Source organism: Prunus avium, chromosome 4 (genome assembly GCF_965620075.1).
Source record: "Prunus avium chromosome 4, drPruAviu1.hap1.1, whole genome shotgun sequence".
Lineage (NCBI taxonomy): Eukaryota > Viridiplantae > Streptophyta > Magnoliopsida > Rosales > Rosaceae > Prunus > Prunus avium.
In genome coordinates this window covers 32294529-32306397 of record NC_142287.1, presented here as the reverse complement: position 1 = coordinate 32306397, position 11869 = coordinate 32294529, and the positions used below count along the sequence as shown (strand labels likewise).

At 36.4% G+C, this 11869-nt stretch overlaps 1 protein-coding gene and 1 long non-coding RNA gene across 4 annotated transcripts; one reads left to right on the top strand and one right to left on the bottom strand.

Moving 5' to 3' along the window:
* Positions 1-1341: 1341 nt before the first annotated feature.
* LOC110763200 (uncharacterized) lies at positions 1342-5328 on the top strand. Of its 3 annotated transcripts, none has more exons than XR_015835273.1 (6): positions 1342-1621; positions 1768-1835; positions 2364-2451; positions 2585-2712; positions 3944-4006; positions 4733-5328. It is a non-coding gene; the product is annotated as an uncharacterized LOC110763200 (long non-coding RNA). The 3 variants fall into 3 exon arrangements; XR_015835274.1 differs by lacking the exon at positions 4733-5328 and adding an exon at positions 4365-4649; XR_015835272.1 differs by having other exon boundaries at positions 1343-1621; positions 4679-5328.
* Positions 5329-6175: 847 nt separating this feature from the next.
* On the bottom strand, positions 6176-9719 carry LOC110763196 (wall-associated receptor kinase 2-like). The gene is made up of 3 exons (XM_021965957.2): positions 8703-9719; positions 8295-8453; positions 6176-7604 (listed from the first exon to the last, which is right to left on the bottom strand). The coding sequence occupies exons 1-3, from the start codon at positions 9625-9627 to the stop codon at positions 6340-6342; spliced, it is 2349 nt and encodes a 782-aa protein (XP_021821649.2). The 5' UTR covers positions 9628-9719; the 3' UTR covers positions 6176-6339.
* Positions 9720-11869: the final 2150 nt, after the last annotated feature.

The window sequence follows — 11869 nt, the reverse complement described above, 5'->3', positions numbered from 1 at the left end:
TAATGTAACCAACGACAATAGACTAAACTAGCAAATATTAGAAAACTTAGACACACAAGAATTATACTGGTTCGGCAGAACTTTTGCCTATGTCCAGTTGTGATTTCTCTACCTAGAGAAATCACCGCTCCTTTGATTAATAATAGAGATTACAGAACTTTTGCAAACCCTAGAACAAATCTCAAAACTTTTGGCTGTCTCTGGCTGTTTTTTCCTATCTCAAAATAAGCCTTGCCACACCCTATTTATAGATATAGAGTTAGCTTACATGTCCCAAGGCTGATTGAATTCCTATTCCTAAGTGGATTAGGAAATTACACTTATCCAAAACCAAATAGGCTTCTAGAAATCCAAACCTGAATTGAATAAGGAAAACTGAAATTCTTTCCTAATCCCTCTAGGACAAGAATACCTCTAATTTTTCTAAAGCAATCCTAAACCAACTAGGACATATTTGACGAGCCAAAATCCTAACACATACATCATGGCTAAGCCATGTGTTTAACTCATGACGCCGTTCTCTTCGAATCGACTGGTCATGGGCCTAATTCTGAGCTCAAAACCCAAATCTACAGTTTGCCCAATTTGCTATTGCGCGCATGTCGCTCCAGCTTTTCTTTGATTGCTTCCCTAATTTGTTCTACATCAGTTGGGCTTTTTCTTGCATTTTGACTAAGTATAAGAAGAACCAAGACATCCTTAAGACCCCATTTAGCATTACCTTATATACGTTGTTACCACACTTTATTTGGACAAGGGTGTGACATCTTTTTGTTGCTGCTGTTGTTGTTCATGTCTAGAGGGCTGCTAAAATAGTTCCTTTGTTCTCTTTGTTGCAAGTTTTAGATATTTTTGCAAACAAATGCAGATCTAAACTCATCCTAGCTAGACATTTTTAAACCACCCAAAGACATCTCGGACTGAAAAGTGACAAATTCCCAACTGATAAATCACTGGCAATACTGAGCCAAAGCACCCATAATCAAGTCTCTCTTCTGCACATAAATCAACCTTTCTCCATAGTTCATTTCCCTAAACCTCATTTAATCAAGTTAACTTCTTAAACGATTACATGCTTTTCAATCTGAAAATCTTCAATTCATAACATCCATAAATATAGAAGACCAACTTGGAACATGACAAATTATATATATACTAAAGCCCAATGCAACCAGATACTATTCATAAGCACTGTTCTTTGAACAGTAAAATGACAGAAAAGACCCCGTTTCACTGTTACACAGCCTTATTTGTTTTCTTCTGAACACAGTGAATTGGCGAAAATGCCCTCCGCTAAACCTTTTCTGCTCTTCCCTTTTTGCCCCTTCCCATTCGCATCTCTTTCGTTGCAACGTTTCGTTCGCTCAGATTTCCAGTCCATTTCGAACCAGCGGGTTGGGGGGCAGCCATGGAAGATCAGCGTTCACTGTTCTACATGCGTGGGGAGCCATCGATTTTCGTTTAGGGAGGCGCGCTGCGAATCCAGCCGCCCTTTTGGTCTTCATCTCATTGGTTTTCCTCTCAGATGTTGCGCTCGAGTGTTGCCGTTCCACCTGCGCTTCATCCTTCTTCTCATCGCACGGGTTTAGCTCAAAGGGATTTCTAGGTTTCGTAAAAAAAGGTTGGCTTTAACGTTCTTTTGGTTTTCTAGGTTGGTTTATTCATTTGTAATGTCGAAAATTGAGAAGTTTTCTAGGTTGGTTTATTCATTTGTAATGTCGAAAATTGAGAAGTCAATCAGAAATTGAGTTTCGTTTGTTCTTACAGGGACGAAGATCTAAGGAAAAAGAACTGGAGTAATCCATATGAGAACCCCCAGTCTGCTCATCAATCTGGTAATTGATGTCTGTGTGGCTGATTTTCTGTTTGCGTGTGGTTATAGACTCCTCCTTTTTTATTTTTTATTTTTTATTTTTTATTTTTTATGACTCCAGATTAGAACTATAATTCTAAGAGATGTAGCCAGAATGATTGGCAAGAGATGTAGCAAGATCAGAAGGTTGCGTGTTCTGAGAATTGTCTGTAGAGTAAAAATATACTAGCTTTTGTTCATTCTGACGTGAAAAAATGCCAATATATTTGTGTGTAGAGTAAAAATATACTATCTTTTCTCTTCTTAATGCTGCTTAATTGTTGTTTTGCTTTATCATATTTTTTATTTTTTTTATGAACAGTCTCATCCAACTGGAGTAATTAATATAGGAACCCTCTGTATATGCATTTATTTATTTATTAATTAAGGATGGAGATTATGAATGAGACCTGTCATTAGTTTTTGAAATTCTTCCCTTTTTTACTTTTGGCAAAAAGTTCAGATTGAAACTATGATCCCTCATTCAAAAAGAAGACCAACAATTTTACAGGTCAGGAGCCAATCAAATACAAGGCAATTGTAGATCTGCATTCAACTTCATGGAGAAGGCTCTTGGAGATCTTTACCCAAGAATGCAGGTCTAAATATTATATATATAGCTAGCTAGCCTTGAAAGATTTTTACAATGAAGGATCCTTTATATATATTTACAATGTGTCTTCATTTGGTTGTAAATATACACAAATCAATGTGTTTGTGTGTGATTTGAAGGATTGCTGAGGTGTGGGAAGAGTTGCAGACTGAGGTGGATAAATTATCTGAGGGCTGACTTGAAGAGAGGGAACATCACTGCTGAGGAGGAAGAAACCATTGTTAAGTTACACTGCTTTGGGTAATAGGTATATATATATATACCCTCATTTTTTAATTAAATAAATATCTTTTTATATAGTTCTCTTTGGCCAGCTTTTCTTTCTGTATAATATATCTATGCTCAGAAAATATGAATGTAACCATCCTCAATTCGTTCTTAGTTTGTGAGTTCTAATTTAATTAAGATCCCTCTTTGAACAGGAGAGATCCGGCAGCCTGATACTTTATAGAACCATTTTTCAACTTGGTTATGCTAAGCTAGATTCAAGCTGTCTAGATACTCTAATATTTGTGTTAATTGGAAAATCTGATATAGAACAACGCTTATGTCTATGCCCATCGATCTACAATTCTGCGAACATTGTTAATTAATTTGATTAATTACTTGATTATGGCTGCATTGTGATATTGCCAATGTCGAAAAGGATTTATATTTGAGGGATGTTAATCAAGTTCTTAATTTCTTTTTGCGATCCCTCCTCTAGAGAACTCCTGCTAATTTTAGTAAGGATGGTTAGGAACACAACCAATTGAGAGGAGCTCAAAGAAGCATTATGTGTTTCTTTTTGGGGCAGTCTGGCAACATAATATGTTTGTGTTGTTAAACTACAAACTGGAGACCATATTGCCTGTACAGATTCTTCTATTGAGATTAAAATAAAACCAAATTTAAATGGAAAAAGAGACTATTTATAGCTGACCAACCAAGTTCCTCCTAATTGGCTTAAACCACCAGTTCAAAAGCCATAAACATTTTTATCACCTGGATTAAATACAGAGAATGATTTTTATTTTGTTATTAAAGTAAATCCCAGAGATTCAAAAGATATGCACAACAAATTTGTACAAAAGATATGCTCTGTGATTGGATTGAAACAAGTAGTCACAAATGTTATTACCTTCATGCCTATTTGCTCCCTCTGTTACGGCCTCACATGTAATATGTATGGATCAACTTTGGTGGCTTTCCTTCGGAAAAACAACTTGAATTTCGCTCTGTGATTTTTGCTTTGGATTTTGATGATGGCTGATATTCTGTTTTCTTCTGTCTCTGTTTGTTTTTGTTTTCCAGGATTTTTCTTTTGTTTTAGTAGTGGACTAACAAAGTTCAAGCATCTCATATAAAAACACTGCACATAAAAACATATTTGGACAGTTTTGGGACTAGAAAATCAGAAACTGCAACTTTTTCGATTTTTTTTTTTTTGCTTTTTCTCCTCTTCTTTCTTAACCATGTCTGCTTTTGATGTTTTGTAGGTGGTGTTTTGCTGCTTTATATAGAGCTGTTTGGTGATTGTTTTTGGTTCTGTTAAGCAAGAGGTGCGTTTCTATGTTGAAATTCCAATTTATTGTTTCGGTTATGTCAATAGAGCATAGTAATTAGCTAATGGCATCAATTGACAATTGGTTGGGATAAATTTGAACAAATTGCTATGGTTGTACAGCTGTAAATAAAGCCAAGTAATTCTTATGTGGTTTGAACCAATGACAAGCTGTTTCATGTATGATCTGTGCTTAGATACATATTAATATTTTTGACTTTTTCCTTTTAGTTTATGGAAGATATGATGTGTTTGGAGAGGTTGTTGATAAGAGTGATAACAACATGATATTGCTTTTGATTATATATTAATGCCTTTTCGTGTGCTGAAGCTTTTTTATTTTTTATTTTTTTTAGGGAGCTTTTTTAACATGAAAAAGGACATGGAGTGGTTATAAACTGCCTTTGGTTTCATTTGATTGATGTTTTGGGTTGATTTTCAGACATACATGTTTACTACAAATTTGAAGCTTGATCTTTAGATTGTTAGAAGAGACTTTGAGAAAACTCAATTGTTGAATTAGAGTATGAAATTTTGATATCTGTTTAAAGGGAAAAAAGGGAAAAACAGAAAAATGGAATTGAAAAATATAAAAAAAATCTTGATTGTTTAGGGTGACTTTTGCATAGATAACTTTTGATCATTTACTCTTTGTTTCAAATGCATCTAGGATCATTTAAACAGCCCTCTTCCTGTGCTTTTACCGTGTTTTTCTTCGAACTAGAGGTGTCAAACTAGACGGGCTGGCCTAGCATGGCACGAGCGCAAATATTAGTGGGCCGTGCTAGGTTTTTGAGAAATAGTCATAAGCCAGTGGAGTCGTCTTATGAGCATGCCTCCTTCTGATTTGATCTGATTTGAAGAAGACGACATGTACCGAGAAGTGACCTCTTGAGTTTGAGCCGGCGAGGAACGACAATGCAATTTTCGGGGTCGGAGGGTAGAAGTGGAGGCCTTATAGCAGATCCGGGACGACCTCCTTGGGACACGGCTTTGGGGTTCAATGCCGTAGAAATAGCAGCTACCATTGTAAAAACTCAAAATTCCATTCAAATCTCATCCTCCAAAGCCTTCAACCGCCCCTGCGAGTTTAGTGGCACTCACTTCTGAGAGAACGAGAAATCGTAAAATAAAATAAAATTACAAAAACAGAGAAAAGGAAGTCGCGGAGTGAGAGAAAGGAGAGGTTTCTGGGGTAGGCGCTTTTTATGTGTGCGCTTTTAGAGAGTGATCGGATGAATTTGGATTCTGGGGATGAATTCGGATGAATTTGGATTGCATTTTTGAGAATTGTATTCGTAATTTTTTTTTTTTTTTTTTTTTTTTTTGCGTCTTATTTTTTTCCAGTCCTACAATCTCAACTTGGTGTTTATTGCACCAAACAACTGCTTCAAATCCAGTCATATCCTAACCAGGCCAGTGTAATATATCCAATCCAGTCCAGTCTAGCCTACCAAACGAGGCCAAAACATGTTATTAGTCTTTATTTTATAACTTAAACTTGCTACATATTTTCATAACTTTATACACATTTCATACGGTTTTAAAACCCGCAGCATCGTGCGGGCACCTTTGCTAGTGTAGTATTATGCACGAAAAACTACAACGGATTACAAGTAAGGACCATATAACTTTACAACCCACGGTACAAGATATTAACATAGATTTATTTCCTGAGGCACTGGCTCGAACAGAAACAAACTAATATTGGTTTAGATTTCCTAAACATACATCAGTAGCAGCAAGTCAATCTATTGTTTGTGGCATTTGTAAGTTCTTGTGCAGTAAAGACTGGTATGGGGTGGCTCTAAGTCATGGATTAGGGGTAATATATGATCTTCCTCTACAAATTTGTCTGATCCAATAATGTTCCAGTCTTTGTGGCAGTGATACATGTTTTTGTTCTCCTAGCTGTTACCCTGTCTCCATTTTCATCTTGCCCTCTTACTCTAGAAAACCAATATGCTACAATTTTTAGATCACTTGCAAAGAAGAACGAAGGTAATGTCAGCCGACAACATTGCTCTGTTTCAAATTTAAAATTAGTGCGAAAATGCCATTTAGGATTTATGAAAAATGTAAAGAAGAATGAATTTTGTTTTCTTCTTTTTGGTGGAGAGACCGTAAAGCTTAATATGATAAGCTTGTACTTCATATATCAAATGTATTGTAAATTCAAGATTGATGATAAAATTAGTGGGAAACAAACGAGGAACCTTTTTGTTCTCTTATTTCTGCAAGCACACAAACAAAGTTCTACCGCCCACAATACACCAGGAACAAGAAGTTCTATTTTATGAGGAACATTACCAGGAACAACAGGTCAACTGATTATCGCCCATCTCCATAAGGCGTTACCATCTGGATTTGATTTTGCATGCTCCTCTCATAATCTGCACTGATTAAAATACTACTGTAACTACCAGCATCACCCTCACCTCTGATATCCACAAAGGAAGAGCTTGAAACAGGTGACCCAAGCAAGTAGTCAGTATCTTTGTGAGTTCGAGGGAAATTAGGCTTTCCTCCACTTGGATACAGTTCCGTAGTTGACACTAATCCATCGAGCTCTGCAGCTACTTCTTTCATGGACGGCCTTTCTTCTCCTCTTAGCCTTAAGCATCTTTTTGCCAGATCGGCCACTTTTGTGACTCTCTCAAAGTGTCCCTCCACTATTTCATCATCAAGAATTTGACCCAAGCGATCCGAGTCCAACGAGGAAACAAAGACTTTTGCTAGGTTTCTCTCTGCCTCAGGCTTTTCAAAACAAAGAGCCCTTTGGCTTGTGAGTAGCTCCGCTAGGACAACTCCAAAACTATAGACGTCACTCTTTTCTGTTAGTATGTTTGACTGAAGATATTCAGGGTCTAAGTATCCGACTGTCCCTTGCACAAAAGTTGATAGTTTGTTTTCATCTTGATCAGGAACCAATCGTGAAGCTCCAAAATCGGATACTTTTGCCGTGTAGTTTTCGTCTAATAGTATATTTGCTGCTTTCACATCTCGGTGTATGATTGGGGTAGAAGTGGAGTAGTGCAAGTAAGCTAGTGCCTCTGCTGTATCTGATGCTATCTTCAATCGTAATGGCAATGAAAGGGGTGATGTTCCTTTGTTGTTTTTCCTATGAATGTGCTCATAAAGAGTGCCATGGGCGATGAACTCGTAAACCAATATTGGTGTTTGGGTCTCCAAACAACAACCTAGGAGTCTCACAACATTTTTATGTTGGATTTGAGAAAGAACAATCACCTCGTTAACAAATTGCCTACTCTCGGTAATTGGGGCACTTACTTTGGACTTCTTTATGGCAACCACTTGTTTATTTGACAGTATTCCTTTGTAAACAGTTCCATAGCCTCCTTCACCAATTTTTTCGCTTACATGATAATTGTTTGTGGCCTTTTTAAGTTCTTCTTCAGTAAAAATTCTGGCTGCCGTCCGAACAGATCCAGCATAACTAGCCAGTTCTTGCTTTAAAAATAAGCCACCATTATCTTCAAAGTATTTTTGTTTGAGTTTGTTGAACTTTCTGTTCTTCATTTCCAGATATATACAAAAACTCGCAACCACTAAAACCAAGATGCTCAAAGGGATACCTGCAGAAATTAAAAATTGTAGTCAAAGCTGATATTCGTAATTTAATTATGGCCAAAACTCACTTTTGGTCCCCGTAGTTTGGCACTTCAACCACTTTTGACCATGTAGTTTCAATTCTATCAAATTTTCTATTATAGTTTCATAATTGTAGCAATTTGAGGACAATTCTAATTTCCATCAAGTTATTCTTATTTCTAACATCTATTGAGGGTCAAAAATGGTAAAATGGCAAAATTTGAGGATTCTTCTTAAATTGCTACATTTACGAAACTACAATATGACAAAATTGAAGAAATTAGAATTATAGGGTCAAAAATAGTTGAAGTGTCAACCTACAGGGATCAAATGTGACTTTTGGCCTTTAATTATTTATGTTATTCTTATAGTATCCTGGGGTCAGATTTCAAAACTATATTTCTAATTAAAAACAGAAATATGTAGTGTATTAACAAATCTTGTGTCTTTTTTAGCTTCAAAAGTTAGACAAACTAATATATGGCCTTGATATATGCGTTCGGATAAATTCTTTTTTAAAATTTGTTTCCCTACTATTTTGTTTCAGAATCATGAATAATTTACCATGCATAGCATATACTGTTTGTGTGTTGTATGGCCAACGTGTTTAATTAATTGGCTATAAAATATATAGGATGCATGCTTATATCTAAAATAGCTAGCTGGTTACATACCCAACGTAATTTTCAATGAAATTACAGAGGCAGATTTGATGCACGTAATTGCGTCCCGGTGTTTGTAGCCACTATTACATGAGCAAGAGTAATTTCCAGCTTGATTTTTGCACTTTCCATTGTTACAAAGGGTCGAATTCAAAGCGCACTCATCAATATCTGAAAGAAATAAGAAAAACACATATATAGATATATATCACGTATCAATTAAGAAGAATCCCCAATTATGAGCAACAATAATTAACTAGCACACGCACAAACATATGTTTTATTGCACTTTTCTCGTGTTGTGAGACTAGGATATTGTCAAACTCAGACTGTGTGTGGTTAAGATTTACAATCTAGGGTATATATATATATGTATTATTTTATATGGGTATGTATATAAAGATGGTACATATAATATACCTTGGCAACCATCTGGGAGGTAAGGGTTCCCTTGGTATCCATCCAAGCACTGGCAAAAGTAACCAGACGATGCGGACTCAATATTGATAGTCCTGTTGACACACTTGGTATTTGCCATGCATGCATAATCCCCTCTCTTTTGAGCTGCACTACATGACTCATTCCCAATTTCCCAATTGAGAATCATTGGAAGCCTTTCAGTGTTGTAGAGTTCTAGAAAACTTTTCTCCCCGGAGAAATTGAATTTGCCATCTTCCACAACGAAGGCGTAGCTGCAGTTGCTGAGGTTCCAGCTATATTCGTGATTGTAATAGCTCCCCAATGTTATAGTCTGATTTTTGGATCCGCTAGGGATGGAAGTCTGGCAACACCCGATGCCGGAGCAAGAGTCGCTAATGTTGGGAAGGCTCTGACAAAAAGATGTGCACCCACTCGTGTACCGTTCTCCTCCTTGGTAGCCTTCAAAAAGTGCATCAGTGTCGCAACCAACAGCCATGAACATGTTTTTGGTATCGGATATGGTGAAATCATCACTCGTCTGGATCGAAGAGTAGTTTTTGCCGTCATTGGTTCGCACGCCCTGTTGGTCATAACAATCTCTGGTAATAAACCTCTGTATTTGCAACTCACCTTCCTCAAGAGATATGTTAGTCACAGGGATATTACCCCAATATGCAGTTGGGGGATTGGTAGAATGGGAACAATTGATTAAAAACGTATCGTCCTTGGACTCCTTGTAACAATCTTTCTCCATGCCAAATGGAAATGGCACGGTCAGATCACCACACTTCTGGTTCAGGCACCGCGGAGGCGGTGGGGCTTGAGCTGCTGCTTCGGCTGTAATTGCAGCCGCTAATGCAACCAATACTACCACCATCACCAAAGAGGATTGCATAATAAGCCTACCCTTCCCTTGTAAGGCCATGGCCTAATGCCCTAAGTTCCTACGAGTAATTGAAAGAGAGAGAATTCAATGGTTATGGCAGCTACGTATACTACAAGTTGTATAGTTTACGTTGCAAGTAAAGAAACTGGTAGCAAGCCTGGCCTTTTTATAGAAATAGAACGAATGAAGACTTGTAATGTATGCCCACATCTAAGTCGTCCATCTTATTATTTCCAACAAGAAGTACTAAAATATCAAGCAACTACTGGGAGTGCCACATTTCTTTTTTATTTTATTTATTTGTTTCCGTTGAAACTGAGAGAGTATGACATTTCTTCTGTAAAATAATTAAATATAATTGATCAATCATTTAATTTTGTATATGGACCACCTTCTTGGAGAAATATGACTGCATTCCTAATAATATGAAATGAAATTTATAAATAATATTCTTCACTGTGGTGTGTACATACGGATTTGGTAAATACTCGGTCAAATAAATAAATAATATTTTTCCTTCATGTGTCTTTTTCTTACTTGATTGCTGCTACCATTTAATGTAATGACCAAGTCATTAGACAAATGGTATTTTGTCGAATTTTGTTTCTATAGAAAGTTTGAAATCGTGGACTTGATTAAGTCGGAATGGTGACTTTTCGACAAAAAAGAAAAAAGAAAAAAAGAAGAAGCTTTAATTGTATCCTAATTACACGGTATACATTCACACAAACTCTTCCTTTAGGTAATTTCTACCCTTCTTCAAATCAAACCCTACCAACGACTATGAAGTCAAAACAAAGACAAGGAAAAAGATAATTAAAAACAAAACATTTGAGCCAGACCAGAAGTGTGGCGTGGATTTGGTGGCATATATGTGTGGCTTTCGTTTCCCAACAAGAGTCATTATATTGTGAGGGCCTTATCTATGGCTCTTAGGTAAGGCCATATATCTTAACCATTAGATCAGGCTAATCAATTTGATTGAGCATAGCTGGACATCACAGAATCTAAGAACCAAGAGAGCCTTAACAGCCCATTTTAGTATTGCCTCCCTTGTATATGTTGTTACACCTTAACACTTTGTTGGGACAAGTGTGTGACATTGGCATCGCAACAACAGTGAAAACGTTTTGTTGAAGTTGTTGTTCATGTCTAGATATATTTGGCACACAAATGCAGATCCAAACTCATCCTATCTAGACATTTTAAAACCGCCCAAAGACATTTCGAACTGAAAACAGACAAATTCCCCATCATCATATAACATTAGGATGCTACTAGGCTAGCTAGCTAGGAAAAACAATTGTCTCTTCTGTCTGCATATAAATCAAGCTTTCTCCATAGTGCCTCCCTAATTCTCAATTGGAAAATCTTGAATTCAAAACATCCATAAATATCGAAAGACGAATTTGAACCAAAAAAAAAATAGTCTTATGTGCGCACGTAAAAACCATATAACTTTATAGCCTTTACCATTTGGATAAATAACAAGTAAAAACCATATATAGTCAAGGCTGATTTCGTAATTTAATTATTTATGTTATTCTTATAGTATCATCATATCATGGGGTCGGATGTCAAATCTAAGATTTCTAAAACGGAAATATTTAGTGTCGTTTGAGCTTCAAAAGTTAGACAAAGTAATATTGTTATATGCGTTCGGATGAATTTTCTTTTTCATTTTACATTTGACAGTATGTAATTGGAGCTTTTTGATCTCACCCCTTGTATTACTGTTTTTTTTTTTTTGGGTTTTTTTTTTCTCGTGAGTCGTAACTGTATTTTGTTTCAAAATCATGAATCTATAATTAACTATGCATGTGCTGGTTGGGTGAATGTTTGTATGGCCTTCGTGTTTCATTAATCGGCTATAAAATATATTGGATGCGTGCAATTATATGTAACTAGCCAATACATAGCCCATGGTCGAACAGAACTGTCACAAACCGGAAAGTTGGTGTGTCAACGAGGTATAGTCTAGTAAAAAATGACATTTACTTACAGACCTACTTAAAAATTCCAAGTGAATATCAATGTACTTTTATTGATGACTTAAATATCCTAATTGAATACCACTGAACTTTTAAGCTTCAAAATAATCTTATAAAATCCCAGTTGAATACACTCTAGTAATTTGTCCGTTGGTGCAAATGTCTCATTCCCCTTTTTCTACGTTGAAATCGTCTGTATAATTTCCAATTACTTAACAAGTGGAGCTTTGAAAAGGATATGGATGTCAAATTCTTGTGCAGTAAAGACTGGTGCGCATGGCAGTGGCCCA